The sequence below is a fragment of the Larus michahellis genome, chromosome 3, assembly GCF_964199755.1.
Source record: "Larus michahellis chromosome 3, bLarMic1.1, whole genome shotgun sequence".
In the NCBI taxonomy this organism is placed as follows: Eukaryota; Metazoa; Chordata; class Aves; order Charadriiformes; family Laridae; genus Larus; species Larus michahellis.
This window is the reverse complement of record NC_133898.1, coordinates 106,164,255-106,187,791: the sequence shown is the minus strand read 5'-3', so window position 1 is coordinate 106,187,791 and position 23,537 is coordinate 106,164,255. Positions and strand designations below refer to the sequence as shown.

The following is a 23,537-nucleotide window of genomic DNA, read 5'->3' as shown; positions in this document are numbered from 1 at the left end:
TATGTAGTCTGGCTTTTAAGACATTTGGCAGGTTCAGAACAGCACTGCTTGAAAATTCTCAACTACCATATGGAAAAAGTTAAGTTTTAAAAAAAAATAATAAAAATATCAAATTTCAGCTGTGCGGCCACTCTGTGAGAATTTGCTAGTCCATAGCTGCTTCTCTGAGTTTACAAAGTGGTTGTAAGGCCTAACTTAGATTTCAGTTGAAGTGCAACAACACAGTGTTTAAGAATATGCATGTGTTATACTTAAACGCTCTGATAAATTACTGTGATGATGCAAATTAAAATATAAGTCAAGTAGAGAGGCCCTTTCCTATACCAATTGTGATATGGAGAGACAGAAGTCTGCTAAGAACAAAAGTAAAAAAAAAAAAAAAAAAATAAAGGGGGGGGGGGTCAAAACTGAGCTTTGCAGCCATATAGATGTAGGCCAGTACAACCACAAAACTTGTGATGGAAATCCATTAGCCAAAAAAGAAATTTATGCAGTTCCGCAGAAGCAGGATTTTTATTTTTAAGAATGTCGGATATAGAAGTTATAACTGTATAGCTGCACAACCCAGCTAGCTTTAACATCGAGGAAGAAATACCTTAAACTCTCAAAAATGAGGGTGATGAAAATTTAATTTATGTGAATATATTTTTCTGGGACCTGGTGCTATCCGAGTGTGTGAGAATGATGGTCACTTCAGTTGGAATCTTTGGTTATAAAATCGAATATGCTCTTCAGATGGAATTTGAAACCTTTGTCAGTGGTACTATAAACTATTTGGGGACTTGAATGTGCTATAGTAAAAAGTATCCCAGAAAAGTCTAGGTGAGTAGCCTAGGAAAGGCTTACCGCAAAGGAAGAAGAATGAGAGCTCCTTACGGGGAGAGTCTAGGATATGTTATATAGAAATGCTCTCTCTGTAATAGCAGTTCCACCACAAGAGTCTCCTCTGCAGTACTGGAAGGTATTGAGCAGATGAACACTGTAGAAAGTTTAGACATAGAGAGAGCTGGATATATGATACTGTAGGGGACAGCATGGAGCGTTAAGATCCATGTGTAAAAGCCTTTAGAAACTTTCACTGTTGCTGGATACCAGCAACAAAGGAAAAGACAAGAGAGAGGATCTGAAAGGAAATCTTAAGCTGTTTTGGTAGGAAAGAGAAGGCTAGCATCTTCCTGGTATTTTTTGAAGTGTTCCTAGTATGCTCTGGACAAGGCAAGGTCTTGGTCTGTGACTTAGAAGATGAGATTGGTTGGAACTGGGGGAATCATCTGAAATAGATGTATTGTAATGCGGAGGAGGACCCAAGCTGTGAATTATGATTGAACTTTTCTGTAATCTTTTTCTTCTGCCATTTAGTTTAAAGTTAATGCCAAAGGGTACACAAGAAAATACAACTTAGATTGATGCATACTGTAGGCAGAATCCATAGGAGTGTCATAAGTTTGAGCAAGGTATAGGTCAGGAGTGGTAAAAGCTTACCTAAGAGATAGTAATGATAGTCTCACTAGTCATAGGGTTATTCAAATGAGGCACAGACAATAAGAAATTACAATGAGTCTGTGCTAGCATACATACTAAATTTTTTTTGTAATAACATGAGGGAACTGGAGTGCCTGACTTTAAATCCTATGCCTTGTATATTGAATATCTCAATATCTCAGAGATTAGGTAGGCAGAAGACAGTCTGTTGAACCCTGGGACGATGTAAACAGGAAGGACTGAATAGTATGGGCCAGTAAAATAGTGGTCCTATATGAATAGAGGCTTAGTTTGAATCTGAGAACCGTGTAAGCAAATAACGCAGAGTTTGTATGAGCTGAAGCTTTAGTGTTAACAAAAAAAAAAATAATCATAGAATCATAGAATTGCTGAGGTTGGAAGGGACCTTTAAGATCATCAAGTCCAACCTTTAACCTACCCTGACAAAAACCACTTCTAAACCATGTCCCTAAGTACCACATCTACCCTTTTTTTAAACACCTCCAGGGATGGTGAATCCACCACCTCCCTGGGCAGCCTATTCCAATGTTTAATAACCCTTTCAGTGAAAAAATGTTTCCTAATATCCAATCTAAACCTCCACTGATATAACTTGAACCTGTTTCCTCTTGTCCTATCACTTGTCACCAGGCAGAAGAGGTCAGCCCCCATCTCTCTACAACCTCCTTTCAGGTAGTCGTAGAGGGTGATAAGGTCTCCCCTCAGCCTCCTCTTCTCCAGGCTAAACAACCCCAGCTCCCTCAGTCATTCTTCATAAGGTTTGTCCTCCAGACCCCTCACCAGCTTAGTAGCTCTCTCTGGACACGCTCCAACACCTAAATGTCCTCCTTGTAGTGAGGGGCCCAAAACTGAACGCAGTAAATGGCTTGATTAACCAGCTGCTCCGTTCAATAGCAAGTGGAATATTCTCAGTATGGTCAGAAATGCTGTGAAATGTTGGTTTAGGAAATGTAATAGTAAGGGGCAACTTTCTAGTATAGACTGGGAATTGGGTGACTCCTGTTGGAGTGCAGTACAAATATTTTAGTTATTGCTTGGTCTTAATTGGTTTGTGGATGGCTCTTCAAATTATTTCAGAGAAACTTCTCATAAGTATGGCCCCAGTATAAAATGAGTGTTCACCAAAACCCAAGAAAATCTGTGGCAGTGCTCAAATTTAAAAAGGAGTCTACTTAAAATGGAAGAAGTTATGTTAAGAAGTTAAGACAGTGAAGGGAATAAAATTTTTGCAGCTGTCAAGGAGACTATTTAAAGCATAAGTCCTCTTAAGTGTATCAGAATGTAGATGTGTGAGGGGAAAATGAAGATTTTGGGGACTTACAGTAAATGTTTTCATAGCGTTGTCCCCTCAGCAGTAATCAAAAGTTAAATGGAATAGAACATAAAACCTCATGTAGTGGAATGACAGCACTTTATCATGGTTACATATGGAATGTTACAACATGCAAAATGATTGACAGCTTTGGGATCCCTGAAAAATAATATTTTAGTGCTGCTTCAACTCAAATACCTCAACAAGCAACCTAAAAAAAATCAAAACCCAACAACAAAAAGTACCCTATATAAAATAGAATTGCGGCAATCTGTGTTCAAAATAAGAACGCTTTGTACTTCCAAATCATAATTGGGAAACTCTACTGGTGTATTCTTAGTACAGTAACTCACTCATGTCACAAATAAGATAGATAAATTATTTACATTTGTATTTGTCTGCAAAGTAAAAAATTCTTGTATTTAATGGTCAATTTTTTTTCTGTTTTGCTTCTCTGAATCAATGAAATCTCTGAATTTTAATGTAATCTGCATGTATGGTGATTAGTGTCCAGCATGTTGAATATCATCTCTATTTGATACTCCAGAGACTTCTAAATCCAGTTAGTTTGACAAATACATATAGTGGTTTGTTTCTTCTTTATTCAAAACTGAGTGTTAGATTATATTTCTACAGATACAAACTTTATATCAGTTAGATCACTAGGTGTCACTAGAATCACAGTTTTGAATGACTTCTGGGGGAATTCCAGTGTAGCCTATTAAGGTTCCATACTCTTCCATAATTGGTTTTATTATTTATTGTTTGAGAATAAAACTGTATTTACCTATTTTGATCAAAAGAAGTTTAATTTATGTATTAATAACAAACGTCTTGTCTCAACATCACCCTTAATGTTCAAAAATACAGTAGATTGTATCATGTTCCAAGATAACATTAGTCCCACTGTTCTCAAAGACAGGAAGAACTAGGGTTAAGGTATCAGTTGGATTTTGATTTTGTAATAAAAAAAAAAAAGTCCACATAAATACAGATTGCTCCTCGATAAGGAGCTGGTTTTAGCATTGCATATACGAAGAGAAGGCAGAAGATTGAGACTAACGGGAAGGATGTAAAAGCCAGGATCAGATGAAACCTCCTTCCTCGTTTGCCTGAATAGAAGAATTTCCTCCCCCTGCCCCACCATGGCATTCCGTAGATTGTAGTTGGGAGTATACTGTCATCACAGTGACCAAGTTAAGGTTAAGTTCATTGTTCACTACCTAGTGAAAGCCTACAGTCCTCACAAAAGTCAGGGCAACATTTGAGATTCATGAGAATCTGGCCACAGGGACTTCATACAGTGATTTTTGAGTGTGTGGAAAATAACGTGAGAGTGGGAATTTTTGACTTTCAGAAAAGCAATTTAGAGGGCATCATTAGGACAAAAAAATTGTATCATGTCTGATACTTGGTGTGTAATATATAGATTATTTTTCTATCGTTACAGTAGATAATGACATTTTGAAAGATTCTTATTCTTAAACTCAAAAAAAACCCAAAAAACTAAACACCAAACCTGCTTTAATTTGTTATACAGGTGTCGAGAAACAGGAGTACATGTTGATGAATCCTTATTTCCTGCAGTAGACCCTAATGAAGGATTACCACTACTGATCAAAAAAGTGAGTGTGTGATTTTTATTTTTTTTTAAATAGGCCTAGAGTAGTTAACTTTAAAGTTTCAACCTGACTTCCTGACCTCAGGTATTTGAACTGTTTATTTTCAGAACATTCTTTAGACTGTACCTATTCATCTGAGTAGATTTTTAAAGGTAGACTATGGGTGTGATGATGCGACATCTTATCGCATCGAGAAAGGGTAATAAAAGTAGAGTTTTTAAACTCGTAAGTAAAGAAATGAAGATTTAAATTAAAATGACATAATGATTAACTAATCGAAAAAACCATGACTGCCGTGTGTCTTATGTTTCACTGAGTTGCGACAAACCCTAAAATCCTGGTATTTAAAAAGAAATAATATTTCAAGCCTTAGCTTTGCTACAAGCAAAAAAGAAAAGATGGTGACTTAGTCTCCTTTTTACTAAAATCTAACCTAAAAAAAATCTGTTAGGTGCTTTCTTATTTCATATTAAAGTTCACTTTGGAAAATGTTAACTTCTGTGATTATCTGTGAATCTCAAGGAGGTGATAATAAGTAGCATAAACACTGGTAATAAATAATTGTGATAAAGTAGTAGGCAAAGCATAGTTACTTCTGGCAGTTTTATACCATGTAATTAATAGTTTTGTGTGTCTTGTAGCACAAATGTATGCAGCCAAAAGACTTCGTTGAAAGAACTCCAGAAAATGATAGAAAGATGCAGAGAAGACTGGACCAGATGGCTAAAGAATTAGCTGTACAAAAGACAGCAATTAATGCTGGTAAGACCTACTTTGGACTAAGATTCAACTATCCTAAGTTATTTCTTTAAAGCGCTTGATGGGTTTTGGGTTTTTGGTTTTTTTTCTGTTTTCATTTTTTTTTTTAACCTTTGTGCATCTCACCATAGGAATAAAGCTGACTTAATTTTTACAGAGTTCTTTGCAAGTTTGTGGTATTGAGGCATATAAATATGAACGTCCAAATGCAATTTCTTTGTGTAGAAAATGATGTACCAGTTTTACTATTTGAAGACAATGGTTTGCTTGGATACAGCCCTGTTAATAAGATAAAAGATCAATGCAGTGCAATGGAAAGAAGAATAAAGGACATGAAGGAAAAAAGAGAAAATCTTTCTCCTACTGGTAAGAAGTTATATTTTATTTATCCATGAACATGCACAAATGATTACCATCTTTATTGATGAATTTTTGTTGTACTTATCTTGCTCTGGCCTTCAGAGTCTTTTTCATATCTTACTTGATTGCATGTCTTCCCGTCTTCCCGTGTTTCAAGTAGGTGTGAATGCTTTACCTTTTAGTTTCTCTCTGTTTAAAAGCACAAGAAGTCATGCAAGACAGTGATCGCAAAAAGGAATTTCTTAATCACGGGACTGCTCAAGAAGACTAGTATTTAAGCTGGACTCTAAACATGTAAATTGGTATTATCGTGACTTGGTCAAACATTGCAGCAATGCTCTAAATCTTATTTCCTGTTAATGTGAATGCTGTACTTGACAAAGATTGTAATGTTATTACTTCCTGGCCAACAGTTTAAAAAGGAGTCCAAAATTGATGAGACATCTGTCCAGGTACTGAAGAACAGGCTTTAAAAAAATAACTGAATTTGAGTTACCTAACTGAATAAATCTGGTTGATTTCAAAATGCAGATCCTGGTGAATTAAATCTAGATTGTAGTTTTCAAATATTTTTTTGTGTGTTTGCTTTGCCTACTGTGAAAGTATTGAGGTCTAAGTCATTAGGTTTTGCCAGTTATTATAAAAAGTCTTGAAATATGGAACATCTTTTGAGGGGGAGGGAATCTGTAGTATTTGAAGTTTTAAGATGTCTATGTCAACTAGACTGTCAGTTTATAATTTCAAAAACAGTTGTGGGAAAAAAGTAAAGAACCAGTGATACGTGCATGCAAATTTAAATCTTACTTATTTTTGCATGGCTTGTATTTGTTTTCTCTTTGAGTTTTAAGGTAATACCTTCAAACATTTTGAAAAACATTTCTGCTACATGAAGGCTTTGCTGCTAATTACAGGATTTGACAGATTCTTTAGTAAAATGCCTCAGCTGGCTTGGGAAGGTCTATAATATTTTCTAAATGGTTTGCCGTCATTCTTTATTTGCAGAAAAATGTGATGCTGAGTTATCTAGAAAAACTTTGCTTAAAACTGTAAAATATCTAATAGCTTTTTGTTAGTATATAAATGTGAGATACTGTCGAGCAATCTGTAGTTATTTATATGGTTATAGTTAGTTGGGAAAGCAATGAGCTGTCTCTTACAATTGAGCTGTTTTGAAATATAAATAGATGGTGTGGAAATTTGTATGTCTGCAAATAGGGCTAACTAGTTTATTATTTACAAATTCCTAGCTTCACAAATGTCTCAAATACCTCCACGCAGTTCACCAGGAGACTGCCCGCTGTCTACTTGTCTCTTAACTAATTCAGAAGATACATTGTTACCAGGTAACTAACACAACTTTTTATATTACAGAAATTAAAAATAGAATCATAGAATGTGTTGGGTTGGAAGGGACTTTTAAAGGTGGTCTAGTCCAACCCCCCTGCAGTAAGCAGGGACATCTTCAACTAGATCAGGTTGCTCAGAGCCTCATCAAGCCTGACCTTGAATGTCGCCAGGGATGGGGCCTCCACCATCTCTCTGGGCAACCTGTTCCAGTGTTTCACCAAATAATACATGGCCTGTATATCTTGTTTTGGAAAGTATGGTATACTGAAATGAGAACTGCATATATTTGTCATTTATATTTAAAGCTGAATTATTTTAGTTTTTCTTAACTGGCAAAGTATGTAGAAGTAAGAATTCAAGGAAAATGGAGCATGAGGAATCATATTGGGTAAATGTGTTCCTTACTGCTGTGTTGTTTGCCTCAACTTTGCCTCTCTCTTCACACCATTCCCCATTAATGGCTTCTTGTCCTGGCATGTTGTCAGTCTTCTCTGCTCTTACAGTAATCTTGTCTAGAATACAGAGTGCACATGAAACAGTGTGATGTGGAAAGCAAAAAAAGAGAACTGAAAGAGAGAGAGACCTCAGAACTGAAATGTGTTCCAATTTTCAATCAAAAAACTTGAATTTAAAAGGAAACCTAATGTGTTTTCCAGCTTAAGTATTCAGGGATCGAAGAAATAACAAAAGTAAATTGGCTTTTAAAATGTTTTATGGTTGCAGATGAATTCAAGCAGTTTGTTATCAAGGTACTTATTCTCAAAGTTAGGGGTTTGTTCCTGTGGTTTGGCATAGTTGAGCTATGTCAGTGGGCATCAACAGCATTAATCATGTATGCATTGGGTATGTACATCAGACCTCATGTCTTCTGTCAGTCAAATGAGCAAAAAGCTGAAGTCAGATGCTGGTGTTTGATCTCAGTAGAAAGGTAAGGAGAAGACAGTCTTTAGAATTCATAATGAGCGTCATTGCACAGTCTGCGTACTCTCTGTTCTACCGCAACAGTAAGCTGTACCTCGTGCTCTTTTCAAGTGTTGTATTTTGTTGACATCAGACAGGAATTCTGTCATGATGGCTTACATGAGAACAGGGGTGGCATCTTGTAGCCTGAGACACCTTGGTACGTCTTCATGCAGTGTTAGCGAGGAGTAGTAGCATAATACTGGAAGTAGCATAGCTATGCCAACAAACTTTTATTTTGATAAATTAGTTGTGTGCTGATGAGGTTGAACATCGTGACTTGAGAGCTTTACCTTGAGTATGTCCCTCAAGTATTACAACTGAGAAATTTAATTTTACATTAAGAACAGACCTCCACATCCTATGACAATATTCAGCGTAGTTTTGGTCTCTGCTCTGTGACAGTAGCCGTTTTGTTTGTTCTTGTGAGATACATGAGAGTGTGCTGGTTAATAATAGTTTAAAAAGTTCAAGAATTCAGTTTAATTTGAGGATCAAAGTTAAGACTTCCAGTTGTCAATATGGGAGTCTGATCAGGTCATGTGAAACTTCTCCTTTTATCTCCATGTATTTTATTTTTCTTAATTTAGCTAGCTACACCATATGTTTAAAAATATTATTTATATTTTGTAAAAAAAATAAGATCAAGACTTCCCCCCAAACCAACAGGAGCGCTTACAGAAGGAGTATTGCTGAAACTTTGCAGTCACTGTGTATTTAAACAAAAGCGTCTATTGCAATAATCAGGTCGTAGGACAACAAGATTTAAAAAAAAAAATGGATTCCAAATAATCAGAGATGCTAGCCTGTTTCAGTGGAATTTATTGTGAAGAGTTTTGAATAGATTCGGTGTATCACTACCCCCAAAAACATCTCATACAAATAGCTACAAGAAATGATATATTTTTCTACATTGTAATTATTTTTAATACATTGTGTTGATGTATGTGGTATGATACTGTGATGTTGTATTTAATTTGGTCTTAACTGCAAAAGCTACAAGGTGTTGGTAATGCTGTGGTAGTGACAATGGTTATTGAGTTTCCGGTATTGCTACAGCTAGCTTTATCAATGTAAAATCTTGCTGCTTTTCTCCATAGATGTAAAAGGGCGTTGCTCTGCTGCTTTGTTTCAAGAAAGCAGAACAGATATCATGGGTACTTATTACCACATAAGAAGATACAACAGCTAAAGCTATTGTAGCATCTTGTCAATATAGAATGTGCTTTGTTTCTAATCCGCTTTCTGTTTAGTTTTGATTACTTGCCATAAAATATCCAGAGGAGTGGCTAAAACCTTGCTTTCTTCTTTTAGTAATATCATGTGTATTTTACTAAGAAATTGATACTCTTCCTGTTTTGTTAAATACATTTATATTGCCACTTCTCATATGTTGCAGGAGAACAAATGGAAGACTGCTTGAACTCAAGTTATGATTATCTTTGGGGAACTGATAAATTAAAGAGACAGAAAACAGAGGTAGTAAAACACACCTGTGATACTTGGCCTGATATTCATGTATCCATGAGTGCATCAGTGAATTCTGTCTCACATAGCTATGAGCAGAAGAGCTTAACACCAAAACAACATAGCAGAAGAAGCTTAAGAAGGGAACAAATTTTGCAGTGCGCTTTGGTTGATAAATTGTCCTCAGAAAAGAAAGATCTAAAAAAGTTTCCAAAGAAAAATCAGAAGGATGAAAATAGCATGACTACTTCAGTTGCAAATGAAAGCTCTCTTCTCCAAATCAAGGGCTTGGGTCATAGTACTCCTTCCAAAAAAATAGTCAAGTTAAGTATCGTTCCTTCTTTGATTGATGGTCTCTCTAGTTCACCTATGAATAGTGAAGACTTAAATACATGTTCATTGGATAGAAGCTTCCCTGTTGACAAAAATGCTTGTGTTCTTGGAGACAAGAAGAGGAAGAAGCTACAGACACTACCTAGTTTGAAACTGCCTACCTCAGAATTGGGTGCATCAGGGTCTAAAGAGTTCTTGCAAGCAATTACTACATATAGCAAGTCTTTTTGTGCTGAAGAGGCTTCTTATGAAGACTTCTTTTCATCATCTAATTTGAATGAAAAGGAAGTAGAGGTACAAATACCAAAGGAATCACCAAATCCTCCTGAAGTTTCTTGCAAAAAGACTTTTACAAGCATAGACTCACTTGATGCGAGCTTCTGTAAGCCACGTAATTCTTCCAAGAAAAGTAGGAAAAAGTCTATTTCAGCCAATGTTATTCCAGTAAAGACAAACTTCAAACCAGCTGAACTTCCTGGAAATGTGCCATTAAATTGTATATCAGGTGATAAAAAAGCTGACACTGCAGAAGCTCTAGATTCTGATGATGTGAATAGGATGTTTCAGAATGCTCATGAGAAATCCTACAGAACCAATGTGAATTACTGTACTCATACTACTGGTAAGTCGCTACATAGAGCTGGAAAATGAAAAGATATCATACTGCATTAGATATACTCATGCAACTAAATTGCAAAATGAACTGACATTCCCAAGGGAAAAATATTGCAGAATTACACCAAAAGAAGAGAATGCTGCAGTACAGACTTCATTTTTGAGTAAAATAAATGAGTGCATAGGATCTAAAAGAACACCCATTTGTTTTCCCGTATATTACAAACACAAAGAAGTCACAAGAGATAAGGAAACTGCTCGCAAAATGCCACAAAAGTAATGTGAGCCTTCCTTTCCCCCAGTGCTTGGTATTCTGTAAACTTTATGCTGTTCTTCAAAATCTGTTCAAGAAACCCAGGTCTATCTGTTTTTACAAGAGCATCATAACATTTAATTGTTTATAAGTAACTCCTCATCATAGGGCCCCTTGTTCAAATTATTTTTATTTCACAAATTAAAACTGCTGCTTTAGATTAATTGCAGTTAAGGGCATAAAATCCATAGTGCAAAAAATATTTGAGTTAGCAATTTCGAACTTGTGCTATGATGAAGATTAAGACATTTGAGGGCATGTGGAAGAGTTGCAATGTAAGCATCTTTTTCAACATCGCTTTTTTATATTGGACTGATCTTAGTTTTTAAAAATAATTTTAAGAGTATTTTTTATATTTGAGCGTTTTCATGTTGGCTTATTTCAATGTAAATGTATACTAGAACTTTCCTGAAAAATGTTCCTAACTTGCATTGGGGTAATCACTTTCAGATTTTGATATTTTCAGCTCTGTTTGTCAAGCTTTACATAGGGTTAAATATTTGTAATTATAATTGTATGTTTTAGTCATTTGTTTTCCCTAGAAAATTCTGCAGCACTGCAAGAATGAATTATATAAAATTAATTATTAACTTAAAGGGCTCAACAAACTTGGTATCAGACTTATGAAATCATCCAGGGGAACTGCTGAATGCCGACTGTGACTATACCTGTGGGTAATAAGTTGCTGAACTGCGAGCTGCTAGTTTGCGTTCACCACATCTGTATTTTAATACCTCAAGTGCATCATTATAAGACAGTAAAAAAAAAAAGTTGATGCCGGTGTATGTTATACAAGAATAAATGTACACCTATAAATGTATGTACCCACTGTATGTGTGTTTTGCCATGTGGCAATGCACTAGAAGATGATCCTTAAATTATGTATTTCTTAATGTCAAAGAACAGTCTGTTTTTCATTAAACAATCATGGAAACAAAAAGGGAAGGAGAAAATGTTTAGTACTTTTAAACTTAGGTATGCCAGTTAATTTTAGAGTTAATTCTAACTTTTAAATTCTAATGATTAAATCATGATCAATGTTCTAGCATGTTATGTTTTTATTTTCTTACTGGACAACTTGTTTAAGATAACAGATTTTGGAGGAGAGGAAAAGGGAACAGTATTCATCAAACAAAAGTTATCCAGTGTTTATACTTTTTATTCTTTTTCTTATGAACTTCTGTAAGTCTCAATTTGTATTTCTAGTGTTTTTAATAGTATTTGTGATATATCAGTGATGGCCATTTTCCCAAGTATAATGTATTCTGCTTTGTGCATCTATTGTGTATTCAAGTAGAACCTGAAGTTTCCCAGCTCAAATGAGCTCACTTAAAACTGGAGGGAGTCAATAATGAAAGATGAGTTGTATTTTTCCCTGATAATGCAGGTTCTGTGGAAAGAAATGGAAATCTTGTTTTAAACTTACTACTGTGACACTGTATGATGGCATAATTGATTTTTATTAAATATAGGTTTAATATTTCCTTTTTTCTTTGCTTGAATGTAAGTTATTTGTTGTCCCTGTTAATTAGTAAATAAATAGTAAATTGCTGGTTTTCTGTATGTTGTATGTGATTTGAAAACTGGTAAATATGGCATAATATTTTTAAAAGCTAAATAATTCTTTTCACTCATCACATATATACAGTTAGGAATAATCAAGTATCCATATAAAATTTAATTATATCTGTATATATTTTAAATATCAAATATTTTTCTTGCCCATTTTTTTCCTAGTCATTTTAGGTCAGTGGCACTCTTACCCAGTGTCTTTAATGACAAGAAGTAGGATTAGATAAGCTTTCTCTCCACAGACTACTTGGAACGTTTGAATTTAAAGTAGAAGTGTAATATGCAGGCTAATCTGAAACTAACTTTTCAAATACTAATGTTTATGTTGTAGCAAACTTCAAGGCCCTTTGTAGGGTATACTCAAGGTTGCCCAATTGCCCAGCACAGGCATAAACATAGCTACTTATTTTCATCTTACTCCAAGTCATGAATCAAGTAGAGAACTGTCACAGATACAAGAGTTGAAATTAATTAGGCTTTATAAGACTATTAAAAGACGCTCTCCTATTCAGATTCACTTTTTCTTTTTCAGCTTTGTTTCTGGAGATGAAATAAATTTTATGCCCTTCTGATTAAACCGGCCATACCTGTTAAATTTCAGTGCTCTCTAATCAATAAGTGCTGTGTAACTGGGTTTTTTGTGTCAATGTCTAAATTTTTAGCAGTTACAAAGTGGGGAAAATGGTGGCTTTTCTCTATCATGAGTGTAAGGTTGTGGAAATGCAATAATACTGTCTTTTGTAAAAGTTATTGATCTACGTTACTAGAAGAGTCTAAGAACTTCTTTGCCATTGATGTTGTAAATTGACTACATTTGAAAGTAAAGCAATCGGCTTACAACTTTTTTAGTAGGACTGATGGTAGGGTAAGTTGGCATTTGAACCACATGGTTTAGAATGCCACTACTTGCTCAGATTTGATGAATTCCTGTGACTTTTTGTCTGAAAGGTAAAACAATAAGTAATATTGGGCAATGAATGCAAGAGTACGCTCTTGTAAGGTTTTATCATCCTAAAATCATTTAGAAATTTGAACTCGGACTTAGTATTACTTCCAGTCTTAAAAATGAACTTAAGGCTGAGCTAAATGAATTTTAGGTATTTAAGGTGAATGTGGGAGGCAAATACTATCTTATTTGGTCAAAAGACATAAACTAAGACCCACTGGAGTGTAACGAATGTCGTTAAATGTTAAGATGGGGAATTTGGAATATCATTCTGTTATTTGGTGCAAAAATAATTAAGTTCAGTTTAGATGAATGAGTTTTACCTGAGGTGCTAGGTGTTTAATGCTGCTTAAATACTGTTTATGTCTTTAAAAACATACATGTGAAAACTTCCTTAGATTTGATGTGCCTTTTTTTTTTTCTTCAGTTTTGGAAGAAGACAAGCTCACTATAAATATGATGTCCTCTATTGAAATGTTATTATGTCTTTTTAAAAAATAAATGAGGAATAAAGAAGAAAACTGTTTCTTCCTTGTTTTGTTTATCTTCAAAAAAAAAAATTAATTGTAACTAATTATTAAAACAAAAGAGGACACATTTTTCTGAACAGAGGAACAGGTTGAGGATTATTTTGATGTAGTCAAATTTACAAAGCCTGATGACACTTGTCCTAGAGTGTAGAACTAATTAGGTAAAATTGTTCTAAAGCATTAACAGGTTCTCTTTGAAAATCTGGTGAGCACAGAAGCTTTCAGAATACTTGAGGAAATTGTGTTCTGAATAGCAAAAACTTGGTATTTGCCCATGCTGGAATAATAACTACAATAATAATAATAACGCCACAAGTTATTAAATATTCTGTCCATACATACCTGAAGGATTACTAATCATGACAAATTCAAACTTACTTTCTTGATTGTTGGGGTAAAAAACTGTGGATAAGTACAAAATAGTAGATATGATATGGCTTAATTTCAGTGACACTTCATTATGATATTCTTAAAGTGGAACACTATAGATAAAATTTTTATTAGACACGATTAATATGGTTGAACAAAACTCGTTCATAGTGCCTAATCATTGCATTGCTTTTTAACGCAAAGGAAATATCAAATGGAATTTTGAAGATAGTATTCTGGTTCAAAACTTCTCACTGATGATAAATGATCATGAATAAGTAGCAGCTTAAATTGCAAATTAAAGTCGCTCTAATTTGTTATAATACTTCAGGGGGCTATCAGGATTGTTGATTGATACTGGTCATTAAGCAATGCTTTAGAAAATAATTTAGGGGCTCTAATGGACCACAGTGGCATGAGTTACCTTCGTATTTGAGCTAAATTTAGGGATAACTAACAGTGGGTGGAGTTGCTTCAAAAAGTTTTGTTGACTTTATCTGAAATACCCTAGGATTTTTCATCTTTGGTAGCTTTTCCTTACTTGTGCCTGAGCAACTGCTTTAAAACGAAGCAATCGTGAGGAAAAATACAATAGACAGTGAAGCTTGAGACCTACAGGATGGAAAAGCTGGCAAGTGCTTGAGAAGTCCTGATAGTCAGGAGAAAGAAGTAGGAAGGGGATTGCAAAGAATAGTCCTTATTTATGTAATACATAAGATCCCCAATTTGATAATCAGAGATGACGGATGTCATGCCCTGTTCCTGCTTTCCTGTAAATATGAGGAACCAATGAGAGTGAACCCTAACTGGAAAGAGCTCGGAGCATACACCTCTTGAGACTTTACTTGCGAGTGGAGCGGAGACTTTAATTGCGGAGCTTGAGCCTTTGGATCATGAGCGGCAAAAGCAACATTGCACCACTTCTTACTGCGCCTGCCAAGCCACCTCTCCAGAAAAACCCGAAACAGTAGATCATCCTTTTACAGTGACTGAACTGACTTACTGGAAGCTAAGGGACGCGTACGTTGCTTTACCCCCATCTGCTAGGGGTAAAGCAATGGAGTTGACGATCTCCTGGCATCCTTTGCAGTCCTGTCATGGATTTTGTTTTTAAGATTCAAAATACATGTTTAAAATAATCTTTTTTTCCAAGTAAAAAGAGTTAAATTTAAATTTCTTAGCTTTTTTTCTATTGTGTGGCAAGATCTTTTCTCCTCTTCCACTTGCCATCAGTCTTGCTCTGTGGTTGAAGATGATGAGCGTTGGTGCAATACCAAATAAAATCAACATAGTTAAGTAATTAGTTCTCCCTTTGTTAAATGACACTTTGTGTTTAAATATTGCATTTAAGTTAATGATTTTACCTGAAAGCCAGGTTTACTTGTATTGCACAAAAATTACAGTACCATTGTGTAATTTAGCATGAAACTTGCAACTTTAGTGTGAAGAAGTGATGAAATTTTGACTAGTTTACAGGCTATAATTTTAAAATTTTTTAAAAGTAATCGGTAATGGAAAATCAGTCATCATTTGTTGTGCTGGAATTTTTTTTGTTGTTGATCTGTCATCTCAAGGATTAAGAGTTCAAGTAACTGACAGGAAAAACAAATTATTCTTAGTTATGTATACAGTCAGACTAGTAAATATGGATAGTACCCTTCAGTATTTTCCAAAAGTAATCAGAAGCAGCTTATTTGGGAGGAGCTGAATTTAGGGCACTTTTCATTTTTAGGCCACTAATTATTAAACTTTAACTGGTCTCATGCATTTCTTTGAAATGAAAAATTTACGAATGTTCTGAAGTAGACTCCATCAAATTAAATTTGAAAGAAATTATCTACTTAAATTTTCGGTAATTAAAACTTCATTGATCAAAAGATAGATCAAAGTTTTCCTTCTTATACAGCCTAATTTATCAAATTATTAAGAAGTTTATTATTTAGTGCTTATAAAACCATCCTGACAGTGTTGAAGAATTAAATATATGTTAATTCACAAAATAGGTGGTGAAAAGTACAGCTTTTTGGCAGCCAAATTAGAGTACATTCTTTGGATGGTGCCTTTTTCTAAATAATTACACTGATGTACTGCATGCCTGCTAACAGCCTGCTAAATTTGCTTGCGAAGTGCTGTTTGAAAACATGTTTCAGACCTTCATGTCATTTGAGATAAACGCAGTGTGTACTGAAAGCATTGACATTTCAATAAGAAAGGAAAAATGTAGCCACTACTGCTTCAACCTCTCAAAACAACTCTGTATTCAGACAAACTGCAAATGTTGTAATAAATAGAAAGCAATTTAGCTGATTCTGTACGTGTGGTTAATGTATGGTTTTCAAAATATTGGAAATTGGGAGTTCTACAGCTAGTTTATTTACAAGATCAGCCTACTGAAAGATGAAGTCAGATGCTTGAATGTCATTCTTTTTTCCATAACTGAAATACAATGGAAAAATAACTGGTACAAATTACTAACTTAGGTATCTTAATTGTTCGTAGCTCTACGTGCTGTTATAAAATAATTGGTGGCAGTTTCATTTCACAAGATTGCATTTTTCATTCCAAGTTTCTAAATTTATAATACACTTGGTTCCTAGGTGATGAAAATGAAGTTTCAGAGTGTCATGTTACTGCTGGCTCTCTCGAAGTTTTTAATGAACAAAAGAATAAGCGCAATGGGGGGTTAAGAAAAAATAGAAGACTCCAAAAGGTCAGTTTAATTGGACATATTGTTTGTTAAGCTCTTTCTTTTTCGTGAAAAATCACTGAGTGCCTTTGTACAAAAAATGAAATGCATTCTTTATGCACTATCAACTTAAAAACTTTTCTGAATCTCACTTTCCTTGAAATGTTATGGGAATGGTGTTCAAAGATGATATGTATAACCATGGAACTCAGCTTTCTGGTAACTTGGGGTGGTAGAGTTGTGCTGGGTTGACATTGTAAAGGAGGTTGGTAAGCCTGCTTAAACTGTTTTAGTTGAAAAGCCGCTGAAGTAACCTGAAAACATGCCTAACCTTTTTGGAGGAGTTACTACACGGGGGTTTTGTTTGTTTGTTTTATAGTTGATCATCTCCAGTGGATGTTTCTGCAGGATTGCAGGATAAAGGTTTATTCAGTATTTTCTTTTAGGTTCAAGTAAAGCTAAATTTCTTAATTTACTATTTGAGCACAATTTGGATGCAAAAATATAGGTGAGAGGATTATGTTTTTCCTTTCTAAAAGTTTTGTTCAAAATGAATATAAAACTGATTGGAGTGCTGTGTCCAGTTCTGGGCTCCCTGGTTCAAGAAGGACAGGGAACTGCTGGAGAGGGTGCAGCAGAGAGCTACCAAGATGATTAGGGGACTGGACTGAGGGTGGCAGAGCACTGGAACAGGCTGCCCAGAGAGGTGGTGGAGTCTCCGTCTCTGGAGACATTCAAAACCTGCCTGGACGCGTTCCTGTGCAACCTGCTCTGGGTGACCCTGCTCTGGCAGGGGGTTGGACTAGGTGATCTCCAGAGGTCCCTTCCAACCCCTACCATTCTGTCATTCTGTGATCAGGACAACAAATAGTTCTTTTTATCAGTAAGTCATACAATGAAAATGAGCAATGAATTATTTTGAGAATGGGAAGTCCTAAAGCACTAAAAGTTGTCTGGGGTAATTAATTATACGAAATAAATTAGGCAGGTGTTTTCTTGGTAGCTATTCGTGGAGTTTCAGAGAGATTGATCACAGATTTTGATCCTCTTATATGTAGAAGTTCTGAGCAGGTGCAGTCACTAGGCTGTTCAACCTTTTAAACATCCTGAAGGTGGGATATTAATCTGCATGGACCAGTGATCTTCTCTGGCTTAAAATTATTATTTCACTTCTTGCCCGCATCTTACTGCTTGTTACTTTTCTTAAGTATTTGTTTACTTTTTTCCTAAATATATACATATATTTTATTTGTATAACCAATAAGTGTAAGTATTATATAGCATGCATAAATCAACTTCGCTCTAGATCTATGAGTAGAAACATTATAAGTCTACTTTTTAGGCTAAAGCACTTATCCAGAACAGTTTCATTTCCTGCCACAGAAACCTGACTAAAGCTGCTAAATGTATATCCATAGTCAATGGCTCTTCCTAAGGCTGTCGCAGAAACGGTGCTTGGAGATTTACCAGATTTGTTGGTACTGACTCCTTCTGCTGTATAATTATGCTACAAGAGCATTATACAATAGTGCCAGGTTTTATTTCATTTCTCTTAAGAAAAGATCCCAACATAACTGTTACATACTGAAGAGGAACAAAAAAACAATATGAAATTCTTTTTTAATGTTCCCCTTTTTCAAACCAGGGGCCAAATACTGGTCTTGCAGTCAAAGGTGATGTCTTTCTCTTGCCAAAGCATGCCCTGTGAGGTGTTTAAGTAGCAAAAGCTAAGTAGTAGGCGGAGAAAATTCTCGTTCAGTGTTTTGAGACGGCTTCCTTCATCTGTTTCAGCCTGTTGATAACACAATTTGACTCCAATGGCAATAACATAGCAGTGCATACTTTCGTGTCATGAATGCTTTTCTTTTTTTTTTTTTTTTAATAGTTTAAAGGTTTCCAGTAGCAGTTTGGCTGTGCAAATTCACATAGAGACAATGTTGGGTTGGGGTTTATTGATTGAAACATAAAAAGAACGTCACATAAAGATTTTATGTGATTTAACCAGTCTGGCAACCAGAAAATTCAGTTGCACTGAAAAATTTTACTTTATCTTTTCCTTGAGCAATTGTCTGTTAATATATATTAAATGTTTATGAATAAGTCTTTTTAAAGTCTATTTTCTATTGTTTGTATGCATACATACATGCAAAATATATGAAGCCAATGTTGGAGATCTCTAGGAAATTTAGTGAAGCAATTTTAAGAGGATGTTGTTTTGAACAAAATCAGACTGATTATCTAAATTTTTGTAAAGAATTAAGTTTTAAAGCTTCTCTATTACTAGTCACAATATATTCTTGAAGCTTTTTAAAAACAACCAAACAGACGAATTTTTAATAAACGCTTTTTTCAATGGCTGCAGCTTGAATATTGCAACATTTTGCTAATGTTTGACAAAGTGAAAGTGAAGCTAAGTTGTAAAATTTAGTTTGTTTCCTGTGCCCAAAGCAAAAAGTTTATGAAATAGCACAAATATTTTTAAAAATTATTTCCCTGAATCATAATATTGTGAAGAATTTTCTAATGTTTATTTAAATCTTAAAATTAATGTTAAAAATACAAATGCAAAAGAAAGGGCATTTCCTAGCTATTTTAATGGACTAATGTTTCCAGAAATGTGATTATGTGAATCTCCAGATCTTTTATATCTAAAAAAATGGAAAAAAAAAACCTCAACCAAAAAAGCAAAAAACCCCAAACCTATAAATCATAGTCATTGTAGAGTATATACAGTTTTGTACTGAATAATTCCAATATGAGGCTTCAGATCGTATTGTTGGTGGTCTGGGAATCTGTTATAAATGTAATCTGTTAAATTCATTACTTAGCTATAAGTCTGAATCTTCATTTGGGAAGCAGTAAATTGCAGTTAGGTTTTTTTTCACAGAAAAGGAGTTTCAAATCTAATACCTCTTTAAAAACATTTTAGACGTTTGCTGAATATAATTGCTATACAATGTCTGCACTGAAACTTTTTAGAGTACTTTACTTATAAATCATTCACTACAGCGTACACTGCAGTGAACACTACGATTATAACTCGTTCACTCCAGTGAAGGCATGTCCGAAGGCATTTAGAATCATAGAATCATCATTTGGGGTTCACTATATGTGATGGTACATTTTTTAAAAAGCCATACAAAAATATCTGTAGGAAATATGACCAGGAATAAGTGTTAACATTATGTACTTCTGTGGTTATTTTGATTTGTTGTTTGTCATTTCTTTAATCTAATATAAATCAAGCTGTAGATTCTGTATTTCTCTGCTGTGCTGTTATGTTATGCATTTGTTTTCTTCAAAACCTCATGCAGGTTGAGTTTCTTGTATATTGTTTTAGCTGAAGTTAAAATCAAGAATGACTTTGTTCAGATACTTCTATATCACAATTTTAGATTACAAGTATTCATATTTTCATTCTTTATCTATGCTATTTATATGGTGATGCTTATTGTACTCTTAACATGGTAGACTTCTAATCAGTTATCTAAAATTGTACTGCCAACTAACAAAAACCATGAAGACAGAGCAGTTTATAATGGCAGCTGCAGGCACGTTGGGGGAAGATAAGTAAGATTTTTCAGGAATTTTTAATGGCATCAGGAACAAGCTTTTTTTGATTTAAAAAAAAACAACCACCCAAAAAAACCCCCAGGAGTTTTGGTGTGTTGTACATATTCAAATGCAGCACATAAAGGTAGATTTATAAAACTGGCGTATAGGTTTGAAATGCTTGGGTTTGAGACGTGACAACCCATAACTGAGCATAGTTCGAGATTCTTCTCATGCAAATCTGGTAAGGATTAATGTGGATTAATGCCTATGAATGTCAGCAGGTGGCTTCCCTGGTCTAGAAATCTAAGTTGATGATACTAGATTGCAGGGATAAAAGAAACCCCTTATGCATTGTGATGCATTTTTTAATTATTCCATGGAATTAAGTAAATAGTTCTTTGTTGCTTTGCATAGGGAGGACGAAGGGAAATAGCTAAAAATCATAAAGCCAAAAATGTGTTCAAACAAATTAGTTACAGTGTTTACATTTATCACAACACTTATTACATATATTATTAATGTAAACATTTTGTACTTTAAATAGATCAGAGGAAGACTCATTGTGAATATCCAGTTAACTGCTATTTTTATTCCATTAAAAAGTTGTTTCATATTTTTAGAAGGATATGAGGCATGATAGATATCTTTTAAAGGATCTAACAGTATCACATCACGAGAAATGCAATTGGAATGAATTTTAAAATAAAAAAAAACCTTTAAAATACTGTCTTCTAAGGGAATAGAACAAACTCTTCAAACATGGAAAAAAACAGTTAAATATCATAAGGGATGATTAAAACCGTATTTTCACAGAGAAGACAGTATGGACTTAACTGAAATTCTGTCAGTTTTGTTTTTAAACAGATTCATCTTGGCTTGTGTTTCTGTAGCGCTTGGATTTGTGTGAAAGTAAAGTTATCAACACTGAATTTAAGAGATTTTTCAGAGAAGAGGAAATTTTACAAAGAATCCAACCTCATGCTGTGGAACAATTAGTGTGAAACAGATCATTGTTAGATCCTGTTATCAAAATCCTTTTTGAAAATATTTTATTCATAGCAAAACAAATTTTAATATCCTGAAAAATACATAACTATGAAGAATGAAGTGTCTTGCCAGAAATTCAAGAAAGTAACTTTATGTCTATATTTGATATGTGCATTTGTAGATTGTCTTAAACACATTGTATCTCTTTAGTGGACAACATCTTTTTATGTTTTCCTTACAATTTTGATTTTGTAGTTGCTTTGAATAGGTACATATTTTAAACACTGATACTTGAAATGTTACTGACTTCAAGCTGCAAATGAATGTTAAACTAGTGTGAATTATACAAGGTGGAAGCATGCAAGTTTATTTACAGTTAACAGTGACAAAACTGGGACGATGTATGTAAACGTTTATGGTCTGGGGAAAATACTTGATGTAGTGGGGGTGGTGAAGAGGTGGTCATTGACAATTATTCAAATTGATTGCTTCTCAGTGTAGAGATGAGTGATTGGAACTACAAATTGTAAGAGTGCTTGCATGGTTAATTAACTTTTATGGTATTGACCAAATGTCTAGTGCTTTGATTTTATGCATATCTGATTTGATCCTAGAATGTTTCTTATTCACAAGATGTCTCATCTTACGTGAAGTAATCCTGAAAGTATCTGACCAGCTCTAGCTGATAACAACTGAATAGCTGATTGTTGTTAAACTGTAGTTATCTAGATGACTCAACATAAAGTTGAAGAAACAAGTTGTTAGTAAAGAAGCTTTTGAGCAGACCACATTGTGGGAGAAGTAACTTTGAAAGTGTCTAGTGATCAAAGGATCTAATGTTATACATCACTGCAGAAAATTTGCTTCCTTGGAGTGCCTGAAATATGCCACTGAATGGGACATTGAAATCCAACAAGAAAGTTTTATTTTTGCTGGCAAGACATAGCTTACACTATAGCTATATCCAGAATATAGCTGTGGTCATTTGTGTGTTCCAAATGTTCGGGTTTTGTAATAATATTAGCATTTGAGAACAAAATGTCATATCAATAAGTAGTGTTAGTATTTGTTTTGTATAAGTGGAATATGCAGATACTCATTTGATAACATACTGCTTTTCTTTCTTTTGGTATAAAGTTAAGTAATGAAAAAAATCTAAGAACTTCATATTGGCGTAATGGATTTAAAAAATATTGAATGCTCTAAGAATGATGTATAGGAAAAACTAAAATGAGTATCAGCAAGGCTAAAATGAGATAGCTAAAATCACTGAAAAATATTCTTAGTAAATATTTGAAAACCACAGTCTCAAAATACTGCCTGTGACTTAATACTTACTGGTCATGCTTAAGTTTTTCAGAGGGTAGCACTGTAAAGGACGCCTTTGTATCCCATAGATTGAGACAGTTTTAGAAGTCCTGTGGTATGTTTAATCTCATGAGTATTTTAGCTCAGCCTTTGCAAGGCAGTTCTGGTTCTGGACTTTGTCCAGCTAGTGAATTTGTCCCCCACACTTCTTCCACAACTAGTTGAGGGCTTCCAGAACAGAAGCCAAGGCATACTCTTGGCATCTGCTGCTGCACCTTACAGTGCATGCTTTGTGCCATGTCCTAATGGCGACAGCTTTGTTATCACCACTTAGGGATGCTACCATTCCTGACAGGAAAGTCTCCTGTAGATGGACCTAGGGAGCTGATTCATGGTCTTAGGTCCCTTGAAATCATTCTCTTTATGATAGGTTTCATGCTAGCTGTGCTGGACTACCTGCTGAAGTGCTATGGTCTATTTCTTAACTTGAAAAAAGTGCGTTTTCAAGTCAGTACCTTCCTATGGCAAAAGGCACAACCTCCTCTCAAGTCAAGTTTAGGGTGTTTTCTGTTGTCCCAGGGACACTTGCAGCTGCTGTTCACACTCTTGTATAAGTTGCTGTTTGGAACACTAGAAACGTGTCCCAGGACAGTGATATAGGAGGTGGTTGACTTTGCAGTTTGTCATCTTAGCAGGTAGGGTAGTTAAGACCCAGGAGTTGAATTTGCCCGAGTTTTTATTAAAAACATTGTCACTAAATTTCTGTTCAGTCAGCAGATTAACATATTGGTTCTTTTTGAGAACCTTATTCAAGAAATAGTGGCTTAAGTTTATTGAGCGTTTTGGGTTTTGCATGCATAGAATTAAGAAAAAAAAATTCACTGTTTTGTTTTTGGTAGGGTTTTTTTTTATTGGTTTTTTTGTTAGTTTTGTTTTGTTGTTTGTTTGTTTTTTTTTCCAGAAGATTGGTAGGTATGGTGCCTTTTGGTTCAG

General features: G+C 34.7%; 1 protein-coding gene across 1 annotated transcript in view; it reads left to right on the top strand.

The window, feature by feature from the left end:
• Positions 1-23,537, top strand: part of MCPH1 (microcephalin 1) — a 135,789-nt gene that overhangs the window by 5,506 nt on the left and 106,746 nt on the right. Inside the window, exons 4-9 of the mRNA XM_074581646.1 lie at positions 4,356-4,440; positions 5,079-5,199; positions 5,422-5,562; positions 6,804-6,899; positions 9,263-10,285; positions 16,606-16,718. Coding sequence (XP_074437747.1) covers positions 4,356-4,440; positions 5,079-5,199; positions 5,422-5,562; positions 6,804-6,899; positions 9,263-10,285; positions 16,606-16,718 — 1,579 coding nt within the window. The remainder of the gene's footprint in view (positions 1-4,355; positions 4,441-5,078; positions 5,200-5,421; positions 5,563-6,803; positions 6,900-9,262; positions 10,286-16,605; positions 16,719-23,537) is intronic.